This window comes from Narcine bancroftii, chromosome 6 (assembly GCF_036971445.1).
Source record: "Narcine bancroftii isolate sNarBan1 chromosome 6, sNarBan1.hap1, whole genome shotgun sequence".
In the NCBI taxonomy this organism is placed as follows: Eukaryota; Metazoa; Chordata; class Chondrichthyes; order Torpediniformes; family Narcinidae; genus Narcine; species Narcine bancroftii.
This window is the reverse complement of record NC_091474.1, coordinates 93,276,041-93,303,594: the sequence shown is the minus strand read 5'-3', so window position 1 is coordinate 93,303,594 and position 27,554 is coordinate 93,276,041. Positions and strand designations below refer to the sequence as shown.

Sequence of the window (27,554 nt, the reverse complement as noted above, 5' to 3'; positions counted from 1 at the left end):
GAGGGGAATACATGTCTAGTGGTGGGATCATGTCGTTGATACAGAAATGGCACAAGAGGATGGTGGGGTGGTAGGTGAGGACAGGAGGAATCCTGTCCTTGTGGCGTGTGGGGGTAGAAGGGGCCAAGGCAGTTCTGCGGGTGTCCAGAGTTGATCATGGTAGACCTCGTGGCTATCCCTCATAGTCAAGGATGATGGCCTTTGTTCCGTTGATCCACCAAACGGAGATGCCAGTGCATGTATTTGTTTAACATGTACTTGACATTGCACTCCAAAATGTACACGATACTTCACAAATCAACCAACTAATTCCAATGGCGTGAAAACCACAATTGGAGCTGATGGATTTGTTGCAGCCTTCGTCCATCTTCACAGCCGTTGAGTTCAGACTCACTTCGTCCGCCTTTCCACCATTGAAGACTTGGATTGTTCTTTAACAGGGACCTTACCGCCATGGGTGGCATAGCTCCAGATGGCACTACTCTCAGATTCACAGGACCACACAAGCTTCTCCACCACAGCAAGGTGACAATCCACAGTGGTAGAGGGAAAGCCACGTTGGTTGAAGGAGGACAACTCTGATAATCTGGCATGAAAAGGTGCAGATGCCACAGAGAGAGGAATTGAGAGAATAAAATGGAATCCTTTGAGGGGACTAGATGGGAAGAGGTGTAGTCAAGATAGCTTTGGAGTTGGTGGGCTTATAGAAGATGCCTGTCAAGGATTTGTCTCTCGAGATGGAGACAGAGAGACACAGACTAGAGATGGACCAAGTGAATTTGAGGTCGGGTAGAAGTTGGCAGCAAAGTGGATGAGTCAATGAGATCACATTGTCTCCTACTGCATCCAGTGCTCCTGCTGTGGTCTCCTCTATAAATGGAGAGGCTGGACGCAGACTGAGAGATCACTTCATGGAGCGCTTCGACTCTAACCAGGGTGAAACTGCCAGTGGCTACCCACTTCAATTCCCCATCCCATTCCCTTGCCGACACATCTGTCCCTGGTCTCGTGCACTGCCAGACAGAGACCAACAATAAATTGGAGGAACAGCACCTCATCGTCCGACTGGATGGCATTAATATCAACTTCTCTCTGGGACTGACTCCCCACCACCTTGATTCTCCCATCATCTCTCTCTATTGCATCTCCTTTCATGCAGAAATGATAAATTCCACCTAGTCTTATCATAACCTTTTGTTGGGTCTGGATTCCTCCCCCATTGTTTGAATTTTGAGACTTTCTGATATATCCAGCCTTTTCTGACAATGTACATCTTTGTCTCCTCTAGATGCTGAATAGACCAGCTAACTTCCTCCAGTGTTTATATTAGAATAATAGTCGGGCATGAGCTGCAATACTGGTTTCTGTGCTGTAGTGCTCAATAATCCATGCTTTCCTCTCCCTTCACCAGGAGGTGCCCCTCCTAGGGAGTGCAGACCGTTATTATCTTCTGTCTTCATCCTGCCTTTGGCTCCACTTCACAGCCGGAGTCTGGCTTTTGAAAACTCCTACAGAGCGTTTAGTTTAAGTATAAGCTTATATATAAATGACTTATATATATATGACTTTATATATACATATAAAACCCGACAAATCAGCACATCTCCAGATCATAGTGCACACTCACAGTACACCTTACATGTACGCACACACACACACACACACACAGCAATCCAAAATAAATATATCCATAAATAATTTGAGCATTTCTAGCATTGTTCAACAGTCTCATGGCCTGCAGGAAGAAGCTGTTCCCCAACCTGGCAGTCCCAGTTTTTAAACTCCTGTACCTCTTCCTCGAAGGCAATACCACAAAGATACTGTGGGCTGAGGAGTCATGTGACGGAGTAGTGGCCGGTCAGGGAATTCCAGCCCTCTCCGGAAAAGTTGAAAAAACACACAAAACACGAAGGTACAAGAATAAAAATTAAAACAAAGTAAAAGTAAAGGTGAGAAGAAATTGGCAGCGAAGAGAGAAAAGTCGAAAGCAACGGGAAGAAGGTGGTGAAGGCCTTACCTGTCCGAGGAGGCCCGCCGCGGAGAGAGAAGCACGCTCCCGAAGGTCGGTGGAAGTCCCGACTTCGGGACTACAAAAATGGCTCGTGGAGCAGAGTAAAAGTGCGCATGAAAAAAAAACGCACTGATGGGAGGGGGGAACAGCTGAGGAGTCTATCTCCACAGCTGAGAGTGACAGCTACAACACAGCAACAGGAAGAGAACATAGAAAATAACGAGAACAAGAAAGAGAGCAAAAAGAAAACAAGGAAACAACAGATGGCCAACCCAGAGGAAGAAGAAGAACAGAGAGAAATGGAAGAAGAAGGGAAAGGCAGGACAATGGATATATTTTTTTTAAAGAATATATAGAATCAGTGAAAGAATGACAATTACAAGAATTTAATGAGATAAAAAGAATTAAGAGTGCAGAAGAAAAAATGAATAAAATAGAATTGGGCATATCAGAGATAAGAAAAAGAGTGGATAATGTGGAAGAACGAGAAATAATTGTAGAAATGGAAGTAAAGGACTTAAAAGAGAAATTAGAAGAATCTAATAAAAAAGCTAAAGAGGCACAGGAGCTGTTAGCTCAGAAGATAGATATAATAGAAAACTATAATAGAAGCTGCTGAAGATCCAGCTGCGCTGGATGGGTCACGTCTCCAGAATGGAGGACCATCACCTTCCCAAGATCGTGTTATATGGCGAGCTCTCCACTGGCCACCGTGACAGAGGTGCACCAAAGAAAAGGTACAAGGACTGCCTAAAGAAATCTCTTGGTGCCTGCCACATTGACCACTGCCAGTGGGCTGATAACGCCTCAAACCGTGCATCTTGGCGCCTCACAGTTTGGCGGGCAGCAACCTCCTTTGAAGAAGACCGCAGAGCCCACCTCACTGACAAAAGGCAAAGGAGGAAAAACCCAACACCCAACCCCAACCAACCAATTTTCCCCTGCAACCGCTGCAATCGTGTCTGCCTGTCCCGCATCGGACTTGTCAGCCACAAACGAGCCTGCAGCTGACGTGGACTTTTTACCCCCTCCATAAATCTTCGTCCGCGAAGCCAAGCCAAAGAAGAAGAAAAGAATAATAGAAGAAATAATATAAAGATAGTGGGCCTTAAGGAAGATGAAGAAAGCAAGAATATGAGAGAATTTATAAAAGATTGGATCCCCAGGGTCCTAGGAAGACCAGAATTACAGGAAGAAATGGAAATAGAGAGGGCACATAGAACATTAGCCCCGAAACCACAATCGCAGCAAAAACCAAGATCCATTTTAGTAAAATTCTTAAGATATACAACAAGAGAAAATATATTGGAGAAAGCAATGAAGAAAATAAGAGAAGACAAAAAGCCACTGGAAAACAAAGGTCAAAAAATTTTTTTCTATCCAGACAAGTTTTGAACTCCTGAAGAAGAGGAAGGAGTTCAATACAGCAAAAACAATCCCATGGAAAAAAGGATATAAATTTATGTTAAAGTACCCAGCGGTACTTAAAATAGTTATTCCAGGGCAACAAAACAGACTATTCTCGGATCCAGAGGAAGCACGAAAATTTGCAGAACAACTACAAAACAAGCAGAGAGATGAAGACATGTAATGAGAGTAAAAATGACCACAAACTATATGTATGAGTGTACATATGTGTGTATGTATATGTGTATACATGAGTGTATCCGTATTTAGAGGAAAATATATAGAGTATAGATAAGAATTAATAAGGGAATGAAAGGGAATAGAGGAAATAAGGAGGGAATTAAAAGAGTGACCTTTGTTATATATGAAAATTGAAATCTTTTCCGGGGGGGGGGGCTGGGTGGGGAGAAGTTACGATCACTGCAAAATCAGTTGACGCTTGCGAGTGAATTCGCAAATCCAAATGGAGAGGGGAGATGTGGTTGCCCGACAAGGGATAAAGGGCAACTCAGGAGGGGGAGGGGAGAATGGGGTTAAAGAAGTTTTAAATAGGAGAATAAGGGAAATGTTTGATGTTTTAGAAATGTTGTCTTACAAAGGGTTTAAAATAAGAAAACAGAAATGGATAAGAAGGAAAGGTGATGTGAGGAAACGGAAAGGGAAGATAAACAAAGTATGAAATGGCTACGTTGAACTATATGACTTTAAATATTAACGGAATACATAACCAAATCAAAAGGAAGAAACTGCTAAATTTACTGAAAAAAGAAAAAATTGATATAGCATTCGTGCAAGAAACACATTTAACTGAAATGGAGCATAAGAAATTAAAGAGAGATTGGGTAGGACATGTAACAGCAGCGTCATATAATTCAAAAGCTAGAGGAGTAGCTATATTAATCAGTAAAAATGTACCAATTAAAATAGAAGACGAAATAATAGATCCAGCAGGGAGATATGTAATGATAAAATGTCAGATATATTTGGAGTTTTGGAATCTACTCAATGTATATTCACCTAATGAAGAAGATCAAAAGTTTATGCAAGATATTTTTTTGAAGATAGCAGACACGCAAGGGAACATATTAATAGGAGGGGATTTCAACCTTAATTTGGATTCAAATATGGATAAAACTGGGAAAAAAATTAACTAAAAAAACAAAGTAACCAAATTTATAATTAAATCGATGCAAGAAATGCAACTTTTGGATATATGGAGGAAACAACACCCAAAGGAAAAGGAATATTCATATTACTCGGCTAGACATAAAACATACTCAAGAATAGACCTATTCCTGTTATCAGCTCGTATGCAAGATAGAGTAAGAAAAACAGAATATAAAGCTAGAATATTATCGGACCATTCACCCTTGATATTGACAATAGAGTTAGAGGACATCCCTCCAAGAATGTATAGATAGAGATTAAACTCCATTCTACTTAAAAGGCAGGATTTTAGAGAATTCATTGAAAGACAAATTAAAATGTACTTTGAAATAAATACGGAATCAGTGAAAGATAAATTTATACTAAGGGACGCAATGAAAGCGTTCATCAGAGGGCAAATAATAAGTTATGTAACCAAGATGAAGAAGGACTACAATCAAGAAACAGAGCAGTTGGAAAGGGAAATAGTAAATATAGAAAAAGAATTAGCAATGAAGGAAGACACAACTAAAAGAGAATTGGAAGATAAAAAAATAAAATTTGAAACACTACAAACATACAAGGTGGAGAAGAACATAATGAAGACAAAACAGAAATAATATGAACTAGGGGGAAAAAAAAACGCACAAAATTCTAGCATGGCAGCTTAAGACAGAACAAGCTAAGAAAATGGTATTGGCATCAAGGAAAAAAAGACAAACAAATCTCATATAATCCAACAGAGATTAATGAAAACTTTAGAGAATTCTATGAACAATTATACCAAACTGAAAACGAAGGGAAAGAAGACAAAATAGATGAATTTTTAACTAAAATTGAACTACCAAAATTATAAATAGAGGAACAAAATAAATTAACAGAACCATTTGAAATAGTAGAAATACAAGAGATAATAAAAAAACTACCAAATAATAAAACACCAGGAGAGGATAGATTCCCAACAGAATTCTATAAAACATTTAAAGATTTATTAATTCCTCCCCTCCTGGAAGTAATCAACCAGATTGACAAAACACAAAGTTTACCAGATTCATGCAAAACAGCAATAATTACAGTAATACCAAAGCAAGGGAAAGATCCACTCGCACCAGCGTCATATAGACCAATATCATTACTTAACACAGATTATAAGATAATAGCTAAACTATTAGCAAACAGATTAGCAGATTATGTACCTAAAATGGTAAATCTAGACCAAACTGGATTTATTAAAAAAAGACACACAACAGACAATATTTGTAAATTTATTAACTTAATTCATGCAGTAGAAGATAGTAAAGCGCCAACAGTAGCAGTTGCTTTAGACACAGAGAAGGCCTTTGACAGAGTAGAATGGAATTATTTATTCAAAGTATTACAAAAATTCAGTTTACCAGAGGTATATTAATTGGATTAAAGCATTATATAAGGGGCCATTGGTGAAAGTGACAGTAAATGGATATATATCAAAGCAATTTAATTTAAGCAGATCAACAAGGCAGGGATGCCCACTATCACCCTTATTGTTCGCGTTAGCTATAGAACCACTAGCAGAATTGATAAGAACAGAAAATAAAATAAAAGGGATAAAAATAAAAGACAAGGAATATAAAATCAGTTTATTTGCAGATGATGTTATAGTATACTTAACAGAACCAGAATTATCAATAAAAGAATTATATAAGAAATTGAAGGAATATGGAGAAGTGTCGGGTAATAAGATTAACGCAAATAAAAGTGAAGCAATGCCAATGAATAATGCGGATTTCTCAAAATTTAAGAAGGAATCACCATTCAGATGGCAAATGCAAGCAATAAGATACCTAGGTATACAAATAAATAAAATCCTCGGCCATCTATATAAACTCAATTATTATCCACTAATGAAAAAATTACAGGACGATTTAGAGCATTGGAAAGATTTACCACTAACACTAATAGGAAGGATAAACTGTACTAAAATGAACATTTTCCCAAGGATACAATATCTATTTCAGGCATTGCCAATACACTTGACAGAGAAATTTTTCAAGGAGTTAAAGAAAATAATAAGAAAATTTTTATGAAAGGGGGGAAACCGAGGATAGTACTAGATAAATTAACAGAATGGTATAAACAAGGAGGCTTACAACTGCCAAACTTTAAAAATTATTATAGAGCCGCACAATTAAGATACCTATCAGATTTTTATCAAACAAGGGAAAAGCCAGATTGGACTAGATTAGAGCTACATAAAATAGGGGAGAAGATACCTGAACATATATTATATAAATGGAATGAAAAATTGGTACAACGTAAGAGTTCTCTAGTATAACATCATCTGCTCAATACTTGGAAGAAGATTCATGCAGAAAGGAATAAAACAAATTACCAATTACCAAAACTAATACTGACGCAAAATCAGTTAATCCCTTTTACAATAGATAACCTTTCCTTTAGAGAATGGGAGAAAAAAGGGATCAAAAGAATAGAAAATTGTTTTTCAGGAAATAAATTACTATCCTTTGAACAAATGAAGGATAAATATAATATAACTCAAGATACAGTGTTGGCATATTACCAACTGAGATCCTACTTGAAGGACAAATTAGGAAGCAGTCTGAGGTTACCAGAGGGAAGTAATTTTGAATATGTGATTACAGATACAATGATAATCAAAAAATTTATAACAAATATGTATATTAAACTGCAAGAAAAGGAGAATGAGGATACAAATGGAAAAACTAAACAAAAATGGGAACAAGATTTAAATATAAAGATAAAGAAGGAAACATGGGAGAAGTTATGCTCTGGAACTATGAGAAATACAATAAACATGAGGTTACGTATGATACAATATAACTGGATACACTGGATGCCTCAAAAGTTAAATAAATGGGACCCAACAGTATCTGACAGATGTTTTCGTTGTACAAAAGAATGGGAACAACAATTCATGCAATCTGGACATGTGAGAAAGTAGAAAAATTTTGGGAAGATCTAAACCAGATATTAAATAAAATTACAGAAAACAATATACCAAGAAACCCAGAGATCTTCCTCCTAAGTAACATAAAAAACAAAGAATTTGGACTTGATTTGGATGGTGCACAAAAAAGATTTGTTAAGATAGCTCTAGCCGTAGCAAAAAAATGTATTATGTCAACCTGGAAATTAGAAGATAATTTGAGAATACAACAATGGTATATAGAAATGAATAAATGTATTCCATTAGAAAAAATAACATATAATTTAAGAAATAATATTGAAATATTTGAACAAATATGGGAGCCATACATGAAACACAATAGAGAAAACCTACCGGGGACATCAACCACCTAGAATAACGAAAGGAGAAGGAAATGAAAAGAATTGACTCAGTGGAATTTCTTGTTTATTTTTATTGAGTGACAACATTGTTTGACTGGTTTAATGTATCTTAGATTTTGTACTTTAAATGAATGGGGGGGGGGAGGTAGGGAGGGTGGGATGGGAGGAGGGAGGGGGGGATAAAATGACACTGTATATATTTGAAAAGGAAAATGTATGTATCTTGGTCAATGTGGTTTATGGTGTGAAAAATAAAAAATTTAAAAAAAAATATACTGTGGGCTGGATGATCAGGATCCTTGATTCTCTGAGGCCACTTTCAGTACTACTCCTTGCATACATCACCGAAGGGAAGGGAGAGCCCAATGATTTTCTCAACAGTTTTAGTCAACTGCTGTACTGATGCAGCCAGCCAGGACACTCTCTATTGTGCTTCTGTAGAACATTGTTAGGGTGATGGCTTATGGCTTTACCCTCCTCAACATTCTTAGGAAGTTGTCGAGTGGAAATCTACAGGTCCATGACAGCACCCCTTCTCTTTGGAAGATGAATGCTTCGTGGATATCCTGCATCTGGACAGCTATATTCTAGCTGTGCAGAGCCACTCCTTTGCCTGCCTAGGAAGCATGGAGGTCACTCTCTCATCCTAACATTTGTCTCAAGGTCACACACAGATCTCACCCACCTGAGTCAGTGGGCTCCTTGCTGAAAGAAAGACGCACTTCCTCTCGATGTGAGTCTCCCCGAGCCTGAACTAACTGCCACCAGTACCTTCCTGCAGCAAACGAGCACTGGTTATAAACCAGCCACTGACCTCCATTTCAAATCTCAGCAGGTCACGCAACATCTAATGGGAAGCAAAAGGCAGTCAACGTTTTAGGCCCAAACCCTTCGTTGGAATCTAGAGAAATAGGTAGATGCTCAAGTAAAAAGGTGGGGGAGGAGCAGAAGAGGGAAGGGGATGAGCACAGTGTAACCGTCAAGATGGATACAGGTGGGAATATATAAGAGAAAGAAGTTGAAAGGACAGGGGGCTATGAAGAATAGCTCAATGACAAAGAAATGGAAGGGGATGGGGAAGCTGGAGGACAAGGGAAAGCGGGTATGAGGCCGAGGGTTGGGTTATTAGAAAATGAAGGTCAATATCAATGCCAGCTGGTTGGAGACTGCCAAGACAGAATGCAAGTTGATCCTCCAGTTGGCGGGTCTCGATTTGGTAATGCATAAGGCCATGGGCAGACATGTTGGTGTGGCAATGGGGGCAGTGGTTGGCCGCTGGGAAGCCCCTGTTGTGGGAGTGATCAGAGTGAAGGTGCGGAATCAAACGAAATCGCTTCATCAAGCACCTCGGCTCTGTCCATCGCGATAGCGTGGATCTCCCAGCGGCCACCCATTTCAATTCTCCATCCCATTCCCTTGCCAACATGTCTGAGCATGGTCTCATGCACTGCCAGACTGAGACCACCCATAAATCAGAGGAACAACACCATCTTCTGAAATGGTCCTTTCGCACTGACATGATCGATTCTACCTAGTCCCTTATCACATCCAATTAACACCTTCTGTTGGTCTGGATTCCAGCCCCATTGTTTGAATTCTTTCTGATACATCCTGCTTCTGCCTTTTCCGATTTTTCTTGAAGGGCTCAGGCCTGAAATGTTGTCAATATATCTTTGTCTCCTATAGACGCTGAAAAGACCAGCTGAGTTCCTCCAGCATTTCAGTGTGTTTACTACAAGTGTCTGCAGCCTATCACGTTTCACACAACAAAATGATTGTCCAGTCTGGGTCCAGGTCACATACAAGTTGCTCTGATCTTCTTTTAGCCCAAGCTTCGCATCCATCTGCAGATAGACGACCAAAGGCATCAACAATGGGTCTTGTGCATCACTTGCAATCTGCTCTCAAGCCCCCATGATTTCCAATTCCCACATTATACTTTCTTTCACCGTCTCAGACAATGGGCGGCCACCAATTCCCACAAACAACACGTGGAGATTATAGATGTGCACTGGTCACCAACAGACACCACTGCATCTGTCCAGATTACTCTGCACGTCAGATCCAGACTCAGAAGTAGTTGAAACTGCAAACCAAATCCTCTTTAATTTTTCATCGCAATCAAATAGCTAGCCCACCACAATCAAAGTTGTGGTGCTGGAGAAATTCAGTCCAATCTCTCAGCCAAAGAGCCTGTGGACAAGGGAGATTCCAGCATTGTGACCAGGTGCTGTCTATCCTGCAGCCCACCACAACATAGAAACAAGCCATTCAAATCCACACTCTTCTCGATTTGGCAGAGAGTTGCATGCTGAGAATCCAAATTAGCTCCAAGACCCAGAGGAATCACAACACCCACTCCCCACAAAAAAAACCTGGGAATTCCCACCACTCTCATTCCTGCTCCAGACCTGTTAAAAATGAAGCCAAAGGATTTGCCTGCAAGATTTCCTTTTACTTGTTGTTTACAGACCACAGCAGCATTTGACACACAGAAGGTCACAGTCTAAATCTGCTGGCAGACAAGCTCAAGACAAGGTGTGTCCTCTTTATTCAAGGGCTCTTCACTGTGTGCCTCCATAGAACATTCCGCTAACACTTGTGCAAAACAGAAGGCAGCTCATCACATGGCCCAATAATACAGTCCAGTTACAAAAGGAACCCCAAACATGAGAACATTAACGCCAATGCAATCGGAATCTGGAACAGGCCACCGAGGAAATCATCTATGCAACCGTTGCTAGGAGACTAAACCCCAGGAGCCGTTAGGAAAGATCTCAATATGAATATCACAGCTTGCTAACAGGTTTAGTGATTCCTTTGAAATCTCCAAGCAGATAAAAATATTTTAAAATAAAAGGCACAATGCCAATCAACCCTGCACAGCATTTCTGCCGCGAGAAATCTTCTCCTGCCTTCCTTGAAGAGACACGTTTATTGTCACCCAATTGCACAAGTAAAAACCGAAAAAAAACAGCATTCTATGGACCTCGATGCAAAACACGCAGACACACAACCAGACATAGCACATACACAGACAAACAATACATACGCAGAATAAGAATTCATATATACAAGTAAGTAGATAAAAATTATTTTGTAGATGTCAGTCTCGGAAAGTTAGTCTGATCAGTTCCTTTAGTCATTCAGTATTCTCTCCACCCATGGGAAGAAGCTGCTCCTCAACCTGGTGGTACTGGCTCTGATACTCCTAGATCCCTTCCCCAAAGACAGAGTGAGAAAATTTTAAAAAAGACACTCCAGTGATCCTCTCTGCCTCTCTTATGGTCCTGTGCAATGACGTCTGATCCACTTCTCTGCAGCAACCATACTGCACTGTGATGCAGCTGGCCAGGATGCTCTGGACGGAACTCTTATAAAAGATCTACATGATGGTGGTCAGTAGCCTTGCCAGTTACAATCTTCTTAGGAAGTGCAGTTGCTGTTGTGCCATCCTGACAAGTGAGGAGATGTTGAGAGTCAGGTCACTAATTAAGTTAACTCCAAGGAACTTGATGCTCTCCACACTCTCTACTACAGAGAAGATGTTGTTCCTGGTCTCCTTTGTTTTGTTCTCGTTAAGACTCAGGTTGTTACTTTCACAGCACATCATGAGATTTTCCACCTCTTCTCTGTAGAGCGACTCATCGTTGTTGCTGATGAGGCCGACGACTGTTATGTCATCTGCAAACTCGATGACACTGTTGGAGCTGGATCTGGTGATGCAGTCATGAACAGGAGCAGGCTCAGACATTCTGCTACCAACCCAGACAGACTGTAGTCTTTCCGTTAGCAAGTCCAATTACAGAAAGGGGTGTTGAGTCCCAGTGAGGACAGCTTCTCCAGCAGTCTCTAGGGAATGATCATATTCAACTCAGCGGTGAATTAAATGAACAGCAGCCTGGCATATGAGGAATCATTCTTCAGGCAGGCCAAGATAGAGTTTAGCGACAAATCTTTAGCATCATCTGTGGAACGATTGCTTCTATAGGTGAATTGAAATGGGTCCATCACCTGACACTCCAAGCATTTCATAATGGTGGAGGTCAGTGCCACAGGTCAGTCATCATTGAGGCCTGTTACTGTCACCCTCTTGGGTACTAGGATGATAATGGCTGTCTTGGCCCCTACAGGAATGATGGACTGCTGCACTAAGGTATTTAACGCTGAGAAGGCCCAAGATCAAGGCATGGTAGGCAGATGAAACCAGATACTTGGCCTTGAGGTACATGCCACAATTCTTTTCCCACCCATCTCAAACATCAACTAATTTAGTGAGTTTAGATGCCCTCCTTAGTCATCATAGTATTTGAACTTTTATTGCACAATATTTTACGGATTTCGGGCTGCAAATCATGAAAATTATCTTAAAAATTTCCCAACTATACATTTTTTTTTTAGATACAACTTATTTTTGTGATTTCCTGTCATTTTAAGTCTACTTCAAGCAGACAAAACCAAGTGCAACATATGATTGAAAATTCATTTTCTGCATTCGCGCTTGGACGTCTTCCCTGCTGATCTTGGTGCAGTCAGTGAAAGGTTTTGCCAGGATATTGTGACCATGGAGAAGTGGTATTGGGGCAACTGGCATCCATCAATGCTGACCGACTATTGTTGGACACTGACATGAGGCGCATCAGATGCTGAGTACAAATGAGTCAGTGGCAAAACATTTTTAGGTCAGTTGAACTAATGCAATGCATTAGCATTGCTATGCAATTAAACATATTAAATTATACATAGTTCTGTTCAAAATTGAGACCATTTTGGACAGAATTAAGAACATTTCTAGAATAAGTTACAGGAGTTAAATTTCCACAAGATCCAATGCTGTTTTTCAGTGATAAGTTCAAAATATAAATTGAATTTTTTCCCCCCAAAAGGAATTTGTGAAAATTGCACTAGCAGTTGCAAGAAAATGTACAGCAGTACAAAAAAATAGAAAGATGGGATGCAGAAATACATAGTTGTATACCTCTTAAGAAGATTATATATAATCAAAGGAATAAATAAGATTCTTCTTTGAAAATTTGGTGCCCATACTTACACATTGTAGGCATTAATTTATAAAGGGTTTTCTCTAAACTTCATGAAACCTCACCAATTCCTTGGGATAAGTAAATGAATAATATTGAAAAGGCAAAGTTTAGTGAATGGTGGCAATACTTTGGTAACCAGGTTTGCTCCATTCTTTCCTTTGATTATATTTTCTTTCTCTTTCTATCTTTTTTTCTTTTCCCTTTTCTTTTTCCATTTTTCTTTTCTTTTCCTTTGGGGATTATTATTGGGGAGAGGGGTTGATGGGATTTCAGAGGGTATTTCACATGTAATGTACAATTGATTTGAAGTAATAAGAATATTGTACTTTGTAACTAGATATTAATAGATGCATGCAAATTTAAATATTCAAAAAACATGCTAAATTCAATTAAAGTTAATTTAATGTTTCTCCAAATTTCTACGTGACACAGAAAATCTGAAATTATCTTTGTATTCAGCACTTTATTTTCAGGAAGTAACCCTTTTGAAAATAATAGTTGTCCTGTGATTAAACCGCCTGCTCAGTCATCATGTTTTCTTGGTCTGTGAGCTTATCCTCATTTCTTCCAGTCCAATGGGGCAAAAACAATGCAACGTCCAAGAATGTGAATGGACACCCAGGTATATAGAATAAGACACGAAAGTCTGCAGACATAGCAGCGGAGGTAAAAACCTAACGCTGGAGAAACTCAGCAGGTCAAACAGTGAGGAGATAAAGATACATAACCAACATTTTGGGCAACACAAATACTACCTCACTTTCTCTTGTTGCACTGATTTAATTTATTTTTAAACATAATTTTTATAGCACTATTTGCCGCAAAACAACAAATTTCATAACACATCCATGACAGATAATTCTGATTCTTGTCCAGACAGAGAAAGAACTTCCCTCTCTCAAAACCACAGCGGTCTATAGCTATGGAAGTGTCGCAGTTTTGTCACAAACGAAACCCAGGGTATAGAGCATTCCAATGAAGATACACCCAAAATTGTGGCAGACAATCTCCTCCAGACGTGGTGGTCAAAGGATCACAACAGTTGGCAGGACACCATTGAGCTGTGGGATCTTTTATTCCCAATCAGAAGGGTTCAGGGTCTTGGTTTGTTGTCGCATCCAATCAACAACAACTCCACAGAGGCTCAGCTAGGGTCAATAGTATGGAGGCTCCTCTGAGGGGGGAGAAAATCAGGGGGAAGATTTTCTTTCCAACCAGAGCGCAACATCGATTTGAAATTGCAAGGTGGGGCGGGGGGGGGGGGGTAGTGGGGGCAAAATCAGGCACTGTGAAGCATCCTGAATCACCAAGACATGGAAATCTTTTGTAAAATGATAATGCTGAAGAAACTGTCCTTTATGTAGCAAAGATACCTTCAAGTTGGAGGGAGGGTGAAGAGAGAGAGAGGGAGGGGGGGGGAAGGAGCAGAGTTCTACGGGCAAGAGGTAATAGGTGATAAGGGAGGGAAGGCTCTGAGAATGGATATGGAAGTGGGTGGAGAATTGGAGGAAAGGAAATAGAGGGTTGGGGAAGAGAGGGAGAACAGGGAGAGAAGTCAATGTTAATACCACCCGATTGGAGAGGGCCCAGACAGAATTTTAGGTGCTGCTCCTCCAATTTACAGGTGGACTTGGTTTGGCAGTGCACATGGCCATGGAAAAAATGTCAGTGCAGAAAGCTTTTGACCAGTGGTCTTCAAACTTTTCCTTTCCACTCACATACCATCTTAAGTAATCCCCATGCCATTGGTGCTCTGTAATTAGTAAGGGATTGCTTAAAGTGGTATGTGAGCGGGGGGAAAAATGTCAAGCATCACTGCTCTAGACCCAATTGTTACTGAAATATTTTACTTGAGAAAAATTGTCATTGACCCATTTCCTTTGGAGTTCTGAAACTGTGCACATAACGAGTCAATGAGGATTAAAACAGTGGTTTTCAACTCGTATCATGTTAAGTAATCCCTTACTAATCACAGAGCATCAATGGCATAGTGGAAAGAAAAGTTCGAAAACCACTGGTCCAGACAAAGTGCTGATAAAACTGGCTTAGTAAACATGGACGTGGTGGGATGAAGGGACTGTTTCTCTGCTGTATAGAGTTACCCTCAGCTATCTCCCAAGCTCTCCATTTTTCTTTCCACGACACAAAAACACTAGCTATCACACCATTGTTAAATAAAATTTCTAAAATGGCAATTAATTTTTAGGGGCATGATTAACTGCAATTTTTCAATCACTTGACAGCCCTGATCATAAAGATACTGATGTGTACCATACAAATGATTTTTTGTAGATTTCAAGTATTAAGAAAAATAAACACGATCTTCCACTATTTTTTTTAAATAAATCACAGCCACATTTTTAAGGTATTAGCTTATTCTTTGAGTGTTTGAAAGCCCGAGCGTAACTAGCAGACATTCCCACAAAGAATTGACGTGCTATGGAGCTATTTGGCATAAAACAAGATCTCTGATCTGCTCTGGAACCCAGTATCCATAGCCTGCTCCTCAAAGAAGAGGCAATTGTGAATTTAAAAATTAGGAAAAATAAGGAAGCACATGCAAAGTTTCAGAAGCTGAAACTACCAGGGACCTTGAGAAAAGAAGCAAGAAGTAGGCAGGCCTAAAATGGCCCATGAAATGTCCTTGGAAAGTTGGATTAAAGAGAATCCCAAGGCATGTTATACATGCATTACAACAAGAGGACAACTCGGGAGAAGCTAGAACCTCTGTGGTTTGTAATATCTGGATGAAAATGTAGGTGGATTGATTAGTACATTTGCAGATGGCACAAAAATAGCGAGAAAGGTCGAAGGATGTACATCAGTTAGAAATACGGACGGAAAAATTGCAGACTTTAAATTAGATAAGTGTGAGGTGTATAGGCAGTCAAATGCAAGAGGAAAGTACACAGTAAATGACAGGACCCTTAGGAGCACGAAGTACAGAAGGATCTTGGGTTGCAAAGTCCATAATTCTCTAAAATTGTAAACACAAGTAGATAGGAGGTGAGGAGGTGAAGAATCTGTACCGTTTAATGGTCTTCGTACTTCACGTTGTGGCATTGAGTATAATGTTGGGAAGTCATATTGCAGCTGTATAAAGTTTTGGACTGTTGTGTGCAGTTTCTGGTCACACATTAGAAAAATGTGGAGCCTTCGGAGACAGTGAAAAAGGGGTTCGCCAGGATGTTGCCCAGATTGGAGAGTATTAGCAATAAGGAGAGGTTGGAAAAACTTGAATCAGTCTCTGGAAATCAAAGACTGAATGGAGTTCTGACAAGGTTTATAACACAAGAGGCATAGATAGGTCTTGAGTCTGTTGCCTCAGAGCAAAATGTCAAATACTAAAGGGTAAAAATCAAATGGGACAAGTTAAAAGGACATTTTTATGACCTACAGAGGAGATAGTGGAAGCAGATGTGACTGCAACATTAAAGAAGCATTTAGACAATCAATGAACAGCCAGCAAATGGAAGGAGATGGATGACATGCAGGTAGATGGGATTAGTTTACATCATCATGGGCCAAATGGCCTGTTTCTATACTGTTCCACATTCTATGATGTTGTAAAGATCTGGCACAGATTCAAGACGACATGTAGGTTTTTCTTTTCATTCCCAGGTCAATGGTAACTCCAGCACTTAAATGTACATCTCTCGTGACCCTTTCTCTCCCAAAAGTTGATGGTATCTCCTCACTTAACAGATACAATTTTAGATAGGATGTAAATTGTGATTGATCTAAATACCCATCCAATTACAAATGCCTCTGATGCATTTATAGACAAATGTTGACTGAGTACCACAAACTGCTGAATGAAGTCAGATAATAATCCAGTATCTCACTCCACACCCTGATGAAGGGACTCAAGCCCAAAATGTTGGTTATGTATCTTTGCAAATAAAGTGCACCGATTGACCAGAGTTGCTCCAACATTGTGTTTTCACGTCAATCACGGTGTCTGCAGACTTTCAAGTTTTATTCCTCTCATGGCAAAGAGACGAATGCTGAGTTGGGCTGTGTCAGGTGATATGAATCAGGGAAATCTTCATTTACCCAACTGCTTCTTATCAACAGGGAAGGTTGCAGTCTCGGGTACTTTAACCTGCATAGATCTGTTTGCCAAGAAGAATATAGCAGGTCCTTGTTAAAGATTCAACTTCTTATCATAGTAATAAAACTGTGTCCTATTTCACGAAATTTCTTTTTGTCTGCTGCAAGGCAGACAGATTCGCCACCGGCAGTAATTGCCCAAGTCCCTCTTACAGTAAGACTTACAGAGAGCCCCCCTAGAGTCAATGAATGTCCATAGATTCACCTCTAGTGCAGCCCTCCCAGCCACAGAGTCCAGTCAAAACCATGCTCCAGATATGAACCTCCAACACGAGGTCAGGAACCCTTCAGTGCCCTCGGCACCTCGTCGCATCCCAGTTCTGATACCTGGTACCCCTCCAGCCAGTTCGAGCCAGTCCGCAGCTTCCGTGGGTTTCTCGAGTAGCCAGCAACCTGCCACATGCACTGGTCCCTCAGCCGCAGAGACCCCTCACAGGTCCAATGCTGTGGCCACTGCCCCACAGGTTGTCTCCTCCGCTTCTCCTTCTCAGACAAGGGGCGATCTTCCTATCCTCTGGTGCCCTGCTCCAGTCCTCTACTCCCCTGGAACCTGCAACCCCTTGTGGCTGCCGCCATCTTGAGCACAAATCCATGGCATTGCATGATTGGCAAGGGTTAACTATTTCATTTTAGAAGGCCCCAAAGAAGTGGGCAGGGAAACTTTACTCTGGAAGTGTACAAAGTTCCCATGAGATGTTTCCTGTTGCTTATCGTCACGGGGTGGTGATCTCCCAATGCCCAATCATACCCTACCGACATTTCAATCAGCACAATGACTAGATATTGGAAATGACAGATAAACACACAAAATGAGTCCTCTAACCGAGGGGTGTTGCCCCGGTCTGGTTCTTGTCTATCAGACCTCCAGATCAGTATTAGCCATTTGCATCTGCTGAGTCTCACAGACATTCCGGAAGTCCTGGTTCACTGCTGCCATCACAGTGCCCAGAATGCACTGCTCAGGTCACATGACAACCCAACCCTGGGAAAATAGTCACTTATCTCCTTTGGCTTGGCTTCGCGGACGAAGATTTAAGGAGGGGGTAAAAGTCCACGTCAGCTGCAGGCTCGTTTGTGGCTGACAAGTCCGATGCGGGACAGGCAGACACGATTGCAGCGGCTGCAGGGGAAAATTGGTTGGTTGGGGCTGGGTGTTGGGTTTTTCCTCCTTTGCCTTTTGTCAGTGAGGTGGGCTCTGCGGTCTTCTTCAAAGGAGGTTGCTGCCCGCCAAACTGTGAGGCGCCAAGATGCACGGTTTGAGGCGATATCAGCCCACTGGCAGTGGTCAATGTGGCAGGCACCAAGAGTATCAAGAATAATATCATAAAAATTGTAACTCAGTTAAGAAAATGCAAAGGCCGTGTTTAGATCTCTTTGTAGGTAGGTCTGGTCCCAAGGCATGAGGACATTCCAACCTGAAGTTGCTCCATTAACAACATCCAATCAGGGTGTATTGATGTGTGAGATCTGCAGAGAGTTACCAATGTCCATCATCCCACTTCCCTTCCATTGACCTTATCTTTACCTCCCACTGTAGACATCTCAAAAGTCTCATCTTACCCCAGCCGCACTCTCTTCAACCGCCACCTCTCCACCCCCCCCAACCAGGAAGAAGATTCATGAGCATCAGATCACACTCCAATGACTAGATATTGACTCCTGAATTAACCTCAAAAATGACAAATCTTGCCTTGCTTCGTAATAACTAACCTCTCTGTGTAACCCAGCAGTGTGTGTTTTGTACTGTGTCTTACTTGTTCCATCTGGTCTGCTCGCAAAACACCCTCAATGAACTTGTGATGATAAACTTGAATTTAACTAACCCCCCCCCCGACACCAGTGTGCACAGAAGAGGGCAAACCAAAATGGAGCCACCACCAGGTCAAAGATAGCCCCCCCATTCACGGCAGTAGATGGCCTCCATCAAGGATTATTTGGTGCTTTTCCCATTCTACTTGCAGGACTCCAATGGTGCATTCCCTCTGTGCACCACTTCAAACACATTCCGTTGGCTGTGGAGCTCCTGTAGATGTATGATGAAGGTTCATTCTTCCTTGTCTCAACCTGCCTCTTGCTCATGCCTTCTAGCTCAGGAATATTGACCATGAATCATGCGAAAAAGCATGTAAAGCACTTTACAGTTTACAAAACAAGCCTCAGAGAGATGGAAGAGATCCCAACAACCTCCCTCAGCAAGCAGTCTGCCGACACTCCAAATCAAACCATCCCTGATGAAGGGCTCAAACCCGAAACATTGGTTATATATCTTTATCTTTGCTACAAAGTACAGTTTAACTTGTTGAGTTTCTCCAGCATTGTGTTTTTACTCAAATCGCACTGGATACAGGCATCCCTAAAAAAGTGGAGGCAGCAGGGAGACCCAGTGCTCCCAGCGGTGATCAAACCGCCCAGTCCAACTGCCTTCAGCTCCATACTGGCTTTCAACAGCTTATTAAAGGAGCTGACGGTGTTTTATTTTAAAATCCTGCGACTGTGGAGTCTGGGGCCAAGATGGCAGTGCCCATGTTCAGCAGTGGCCACAAGGGGGTCGCAGACTACTGGAAAGCGGAGGGTTGATGCAGGACACGAGAAAAAGGGGAGATCACCCTCCCATTTGAAAAGGAGTAGCAGAGGAGACGACCCAACAGGACGGTGACCACGGCGGCAGACCAGCGAGGAGCTCTGTGGCTGATGAACGCACAGGCAGGTGACTCAAGGCGAGGAATCAATATGGGTGACTGTGGTCAAGGGACATGCACCAGGCAGCAAACTGGCTGAAAGGGGTGCCAGGTATCAGAACAGAGATGCGAGAGGGTGCCGAGAGCTTCCTGATCGCATCGGATGTTAGGATCTGGAGCTCAGAGTGCTGATGGTTTGGACTGAAGGTTGTGTGGCTGCGGGAACACTGGAGGCAAATCCATGGACACTCAATCTGGTTGGTGTGGGGGGGGGGTGGAAGGAAAAAAAACACTCTTTTGCTTCTCCTTCTCTGACTGTAAGGGGCACTGAGCAAATTCTGCTGATGGAGAATATTTGCCTTACAATGGACGAAAAGAAATTTCATGTAATATTACTCTTTCTGTTTATTACATAACAATAAAAGAATCTTGTGGAACGACAAGTGGGGGGTGGGGGGGGTGGGGAGTTCCAATGTGGCCCTGACAGCTAAAGGGATCGAGGGGTATGGAGAGAGAGCAGGAAGTACTTCATGCTGAACAGGGATGCAGGCACAAAGGCCTTCCCTTGCTTCTATCACTGATGAACTCTCAGGCGCAGGCTGAGTGCCTCAACCTGAGGCACACGATCTGATCCCCATAGATGCCAACAATGCACAAAGAGCCTGCCATAGCACATCCCAGCCCCTGTGAATCAGCTGGGAAAGTCAAGTCACCACCGTGCCCACACCTACTAGCAATAGACACGAAGCAAAAAGCAAAACAAATCCTTCCCTCATTGCTGACAGTTCAGAAGCCTGCGTCTGCATTTCACTACATGCTTGTGTTTTAATCAGTTGGGGCTTCTGGGGGGGAAAAAAAGGGAATGAGTACCGTGGAAATTCGTCCAATCCCTCCTGGTCTGTCCCAGAGTTTGTAAGAATTAAAGAGTAATTACTGAAACACAAGGAGGAAAGTTGTAGGAACCTTGTAAAAAAAATTGAGAATTGATAACATTTTCTTTTTATTTAGTTGCATCAAGGCCACGAGGTTGCGCATAACCCTCCATTGTTCTCAATTCCATGTCTCTTAAAAAAAAACCGGCACACAGCTCCACTGCCTCAATGGCCCACTCATCCTGCAGCTCTACATTTGACCTGCTTGGCCACCAGCTCCGAGCAGTCAACGCTCAGGCCAAGCTCCCGGGCCACCTGTCCCGACCTCCACCTGACTGATGCACTGGTTGAGAGCCACCTGTAGTGTTTTTTTGAACCACCGCTCAGCACCCAGACTGTCTAGGGCAGACAGCGAAGATTCTGAACAACACCAGGTGTCCAGTCCCAACAATACTAGTTAAAATGTTAGGCACCTGTAATCCAGGGATGCCTCTATCAGGTCACTCTCATCCTCAGTCTCTCCAAGGAGAAAAGACCAAGTTCACTCAACCTTATCTCATAACCTATACAACAATCTAAACCTTCCCAACCTCACACTCATTTTCTTGCATCCATGTGGTTGTCTGAGAGCCTTATTGTACCACCCTCCATTGTCGTCATCTCTGGCAATGCATTCCAGACACCCACCACTCTGTGCAAAATAAAACACTACCTCTGATAGCTCCCCTTTCCTCCACTCACCTGAAACAGATATGCTGTATCTGGTAATGGGACAAAAACATTTAACTGACAGTCAACCAGGAATTTACTGGAGAAGACAGAGAGGTGGACAAGTGAGGCAGCCGATCAGATTAGGGTGGGAAGTTGGTGATGAAATTTTGTGTGTGCGCACACTGGTAGAGTTCTTTTTTTTTTAAATTGTAAATCAAGCATTTGAGCAGGCTTTCTTGCTCAAGTGACAAATTATTTCCACATTGTTTGCTGTGCAAAAGCATAAAATACCATATGACTATGACCTCAAGAGGAACAGAACCATCTTTGGCTGCCAGGAGATTCTTCATCTGGATCCTGCCAAATACACAACTACAGAACATAGAAATCTACAGCGCAGTTCAGGCCCTTTTGTCACAGTGCTGTGCCAACCTAATAGCTTACTGCCTAGAATTTCCCTACTGTACAACCCTCCATTGTTCTCAGTTCCATGCCTATCGTCCCAGTCTTTGCCACTATTGCCGGCACTGCATTCTGGGCACCCACCATGCTCTGGATGAAGAACTTACCTTAAACATCACCCCCCCTGTACTCACTCCCACCTAATTACGGCCTCTCACGTTAGCCATTTCAGCCCTGGGGGAAAAGCCTCTGGCCATAGCCACGATCATGAACACATCTACCAAATCATCCCTCTACCTCTGTCACTCCAAGGAGAAAAAACCCAAGACCACTGAACCTATCTTCTTAAGGCATCCTCTACAATCCAGGCAACATACTGGTAAATCTCCTCTGCACCCTATCCATAGCAACTGCATCATTCCTGTAGTAAGGTGCTCAGACCCAAACAAGTGGAGTTCAAGTTCAGGCCAGTAGACATCTCATACATAGTACAAATAAGACAGTCCAAATATGACAGTTAGCCGAACCAGCAACCAGGGTTCGAATCTGGCACTGTCTGTAAGGAGTTTGTATGTTCTCCCTGTGTCTATGTAGGCTTACTCCAGGTGCTCCAGTTTCCTCCCACCCTCCAAAACATACTGGGGTTTTAGGCCAATTGGGATATTTAGCAGCACAGGCTCGTGGGCTAGAAGGGCCTGTTATCGTAGACCTAAATTTAAAAAGGGCAGAGTTACAGTGAGAGATCATTTGGTACAGATCAAGAACACTATTCGGACATTCATTCAGCACACTGATAATAGTGGGAAAAGAAATGATCTACGAATGTGGTTACACAGAGTGCATCAGACTCACCCATGCTAAAACCCCAAGGCCTCTTAAGGTTAAAAAAAAACAGGTGGGCGTGTTGCGGCAAGAGCTTAGTTGTGTGAATTATAAGGGAGTTTCAACACACGATTTCAGTTTCAAGTGAGCTCGCAGAATGAATGCGCTCAGGAAATAATGCTCACTTTGAAGCATTCCAGGTATATTGCTCCTTGGTTGAAAGCTTTCTCATCATTTTTATGCAGCTCCTGTTCAAAGCTGGATTTTATTCCCCAAATTATAGTTTTGATTTTGTTTTCATCCATGAATGATTTAAACAAGGAGCAGAGGTACTGAAGCTCATGATGTGATGCCTCCTTAGTCGACACCCTGGCCGACTTAATTACACAGGGAGCTTGCATGAACTGGGGTTTGGTTTCGGGTACTTGTTCGGTTAGCTTCGTGTAGGAAACCCCAAGTATTTTTGGTCACTTTAAAAGAGTCCCCAAGCAAAGGGTTCAACTTTCAGGATTTGTAATAAAATGCAGTGTGACAAACACCATCAAAGAGACAGGCACAAAATTAACTAAGAGTTAAAAAAAAAACAAGGTTTTAACCTTTACAATCCGGCCCCATCCTGGGTTCAGCCTCTCCAGATTAGTCACAGACTAGTACATCTGCTGGCAAAACAAACCTTCAGTCAAAGCCTTTGGGGTTTAGTTTGTGGTTAACATCCATTAGACTGAATATTTCAAGCCGAATCACATTCTCCTTTCTATGGTGGAGGTTGGCCAAACCATCGAGGTCCCAGACCACTTTCATCAATGCCATTCTCCCCATCTCAGTTCCCTATGAACCATTCTCTCGCACATGCCCATCATCTCTTTCCCCTTCCCCATCCCAATTGTTCCTCGACCCTGACTTCTTCAGGATATAGGAATAAACCAGAGCATGGGGGGGGGGGGAAGAAAAGAGGGGAGAAAGACTTGCGGGAGAAAGACTTGCATGGTCACAGAGACCCTGCAAAATCCACACTTGAGTCTGGATCACAGGACTAATGCTGCACCATGTCGCCGTCCCTTTGAATCGCCTTATACTCAGCGAATGCTCTAATCCTTCTCAAACATCCTCTTCCTCCTCCTGCCACACAACCCTCCACCATCTTTGTCTAGCACAAAGCACAAGTAATCATTCTGCCACCGATGAAGTTGAAATCCCAGGCAGAAGGGATTGCAAAGATAAACAAAAAAAAACTGATGTCGGTAATCTAAAATCCAAGTAGAAATCGTGTGAAGCATTCAGCAGGTCGGGCAGCATCCGTGGACAGTGAAACACAGTCAAGATAATACATTAGAGCTATGAAGTGCTAAGGTGTATGGCGGAAAGTATTCTGGCTGGTTGCTTCACTGCCTGGTACGGAGACACCAACTCTCAAGACAAGAATAAACTCCAGAGGGTTATTAACTCGACATCACAGGCACGAGACTTCACTCCATTGAGGCCATCCACATGAGGCAATGTCTTAAAAAAGACAACCTCTATCCTGAAATACCCCCACCACCCAGGCCGTGCCCTCTTCACTCTGCTACCTTTGGGAGCCGAAAGACGAGCACTCAGCGGCACAATGATGGCTTCTTCCCCGCTGCCATCAGATTCCTGAATGATCAATGCACCAAAGACACTGCCTTATTTTTCCAAGCACAATTATTATTATTTTATTTTTTTATAGTAAGATCAAACTTATTTATCAATGTTAAATTCTGTGCACAGTATAATTGCTTATTTAAATTTAACCCAGAATCCTGGGGCCACACATTCAAATCCTTCTATGGCTAAAAGTAATCCTATTAATTAAGTAACAGAGATTAAATCTACTCTCAGTTCTGCTGATTATGGAACTTCCAAATTGTTGTGAATGCATCTGCCTCACTCCTGTCCTTTGGGAAGGAAAATCTCATCTGCACTCAATGAGGAATGAATGAACTGCTGAGCCAAGGTGCTTGGCTCGTAACCAGCCAGTGAGACGATGCAGCCCGTTGTTCTTTTAGGAACAGGTTGGCAGTGACGACACTTTCTCAGAATCAAAAAAACACAAAGATGCAAGGGCACTCTTCACCCCCTCCCCCCCCCCCGACAGAAACCACAAACGGGATTACAGAACACGTTGGGATCGTTACGAGCCACACCCTCACAGGTGAACTGGCCCCACGCAATAAAAAGGACGAATTACCCATGTCCGTTAACATTAGTGTTGGTCTCCAGGCGACGGATCTCCAAGACCAGATGTGATCCCTGATGAGATCATCCCTGCGGCCACAGAGCGCAGACTGACCAGTCACGTAAGCAAGTCAAACCTTTTTGGGTCGTGGCACTCCCCCACAACACACAGGTTCCGAAAGCATGTTCACATTAACATCCTACCTGTAATATGCTCAGCCTATTCCCAAGCCCCTTCAAATTCAATTACCGTAAATGAAATGAAATCTCTACTGTAAAATACGGGTTTCAATTGTGCATAAACAATATCCCAGTCAGAGGAATGTGATTTTTTAAAATCTGATCATTTGTTTTACTGGTTACTGCATAAATTATAGACTGGTACACTGGTGAAAAACTCCTGTCCTTTAAACAAGCGGGATTTACCCCAAGACAAAGATCCATACATGAAAGCTCAACTTTAAGATGCCCCCCCACCCCCCACCACAGCTCTTCCTCAGAACCACACCCAGCATGTGAGACAAACCCAAACACAACCCTTCCCCCACCCCTCACAGACTCAGAGATGCAAGTTTTACTCACGAAGCCACAGCCAAGTCCTGAAGCTCAATCGAGATGCCACACGGAGAGCATCCCATCAGAGTGCGTCACTGCGTGGGATGGGAACTGCTCCACCCAAGACTGCAAGAAACTGCAGAGGGTTGCAATGTGACTTAGCCTATCAATCACTTCAGTCCCTGCCCCCTCCATAGAATTGGAAAATGCTCATCCCACCCTGACCACACACACACACTGGTCACCCCCTCCCACCAGGAAGAAGTTGTCAAGTCAAGAATATTTTCAGCTGACCTCGCAAATACAACCCGACGAAACAGGCTTCTCCTCGTTGCAAAACACGCAGACACGAGCAGTCATAAAAATACACAAACAACAATACATATGCAGGACAAGTATTCATATATACAAATAAATAGTTTCGCCACTATGAATCTCAGATGGTTAGTGTGAGCAGTTCTCACTGCCCGTGGGAAGAAGCTGTTTCTCAGCCTGGTGCTGCCAGCTCTGATCCTCCTGTATCTCTTTCCTGACAGGAGCAGCTGAAAGATGTAAGCAATGACTTTGTGCATCTTCTTCAGACAATGATCCTGGTAGATGAGGGGGAGGGAGGCTCCAGTCATCCCCTCTCCCACTCTTGTAGTCCTGCGGATTGACCTCCGATCCATTTATCTGCAGCACCCGTACCCACACAGAGTCATGAGGGCAAGATCACCCACACCATATTTGAGGACAGATCCTTTCCTGCCATCATCAGTGTCCTGGATGAACCTCACAATCGAAAATGTATGCTGCATTTGCTCTATTCCAACTGATCTCTTTCTGTAACACTGTCTTGTTGTACTATGCATGGGATGTCTACTGGCCTGATCACAAAACAACTTCTAACACTGCATTTTTCATACACATGACAATAGCCTGAACTCTATTATAGTTGTGCCTTTGGCAGTTGAACAAGTTTCACTGACAACGCCCGAGAGATGTCACAGACATCAAGGACTTGGTCAGGAACAGCAAATGAAAAACCACAAGCACAATCCACTCTGGTTAGGGGTGTCACTCCTGCATCCCAGTCAGAGGAGTCGCCAGTCAGGGTCCATGATAGAAGTTGACCCCACTACACCTCAATCTTACTCTCAACATCACCATGGCCAGGAAGTCTGTGGATTTTTGCAAGGTGAGGCCAGAAGACCTCGCACCTGTCCACATTGATGGTACGGGGGTTGAGAGGGTTAATGTCTTCAAGTTCCTTATAATCCATCTGCAGAAGATCTCTCCGAGAGCCAGCAGAGGCACAGCAATAAGGTCTGAGGAGATTTGGCATCTTGTCCAATCAAGGGTGCCGGAGCTCTTCAAAACCGACAACAAGGAGGTGCCTGAGCAGCGGTCCGGTAGCACTGCACCCAAGTCCAATCAAACTTCTGCAGGTGCACCGCGGACAGTACACTGACTGGTTCTATCACAGGCTGGTTTAGTAATTCCAGTGTACAAGAACACAGAAGGACGGAGAAAATAGCAAGCATAGCCAAGACTGACCTCCCACCCACTGCAGACATCTCAACGAGGCACTGCCTCAATAGGCAGCCAACCTCAAAGCAACAGACCCCCCCCCCAAAAAAACCTTTTCTCACCATTCCCTTCAAGTGGAAGGTCTCTGTTCGAGAACTTCTGATTTCCAACAGCAATCAGCTCTTGAACCTCCCATTGCAGGAATAAGTACACTAATTGTGGACTGCTCCAACTCCACACAAGTTCTTGCTTTCTTGCAATATGGCAAAGCTTTTTTTTGTATTTCTTACCTATTTTACTATTTTTTCTTGATATGCAGCTGTGTGACTGCAGCAAGTCAGAATTACAGTGCATACATACATTGTACAATATATATGACAACAAGGATTATCATTAATGTTGAGATTGCTTAATAATCACTTGCAAAAGATGCCAAAGGTCTGTACCCTTTCAGGTGGCCGCAAAAGGCCCGATGCCCCAAGGAGCATGAAGACCGTCTCGCCAGGATCTCTCAACTAGCATCTTATAACAAACCAACTGTTCACGGATTCCACGCCTGCATTCAGGACACGGCTACCCGTTAACCACAGTTGTGCATGAGTGACAGACCTGTCAACAGGGATGCTGAAAGGGATTCAATGTGTACAAAAAAATTTGCTTACAAGTTCTCCACTGCCACATTTCCTGGGAGGGGACGGGGGACGGGAAACCATTATACCGGGGTATTGCTGTGGTTTCAATTGTGTGTTCAGTTCAATGCAGACTTCTTAAATACAGTAGA

The 27,554-nt window shown here is 42.6% G+C and overlaps 1 protein-coding gene across 1 annotated transcript in view; it reads right to left on the bottom strand.

The window, feature by feature from the left end:
• marchf8 (membrane-associated ring finger (C3HC4) 8) overlaps nt 1-21,424 on the bottom strand; it is a gene marked incomplete at its 5' end in the record, with an annotated part of 41,571 nt that extends 20,147 nt beyond the window's left edge. Inside the window, one exon of the mRNA XM_069888078.1 lies at nt 21,320-21,424. Within this exon, the coding sequence (XP_069744179.1) occupies nt 21,320-21,424 (105 nt within the window). The remainder of the gene's footprint in view (nt 1-21,319) is intronic.
• Between the last annotated feature and the right edge of the window lie 6,130 nt (nt 21,425-27,554).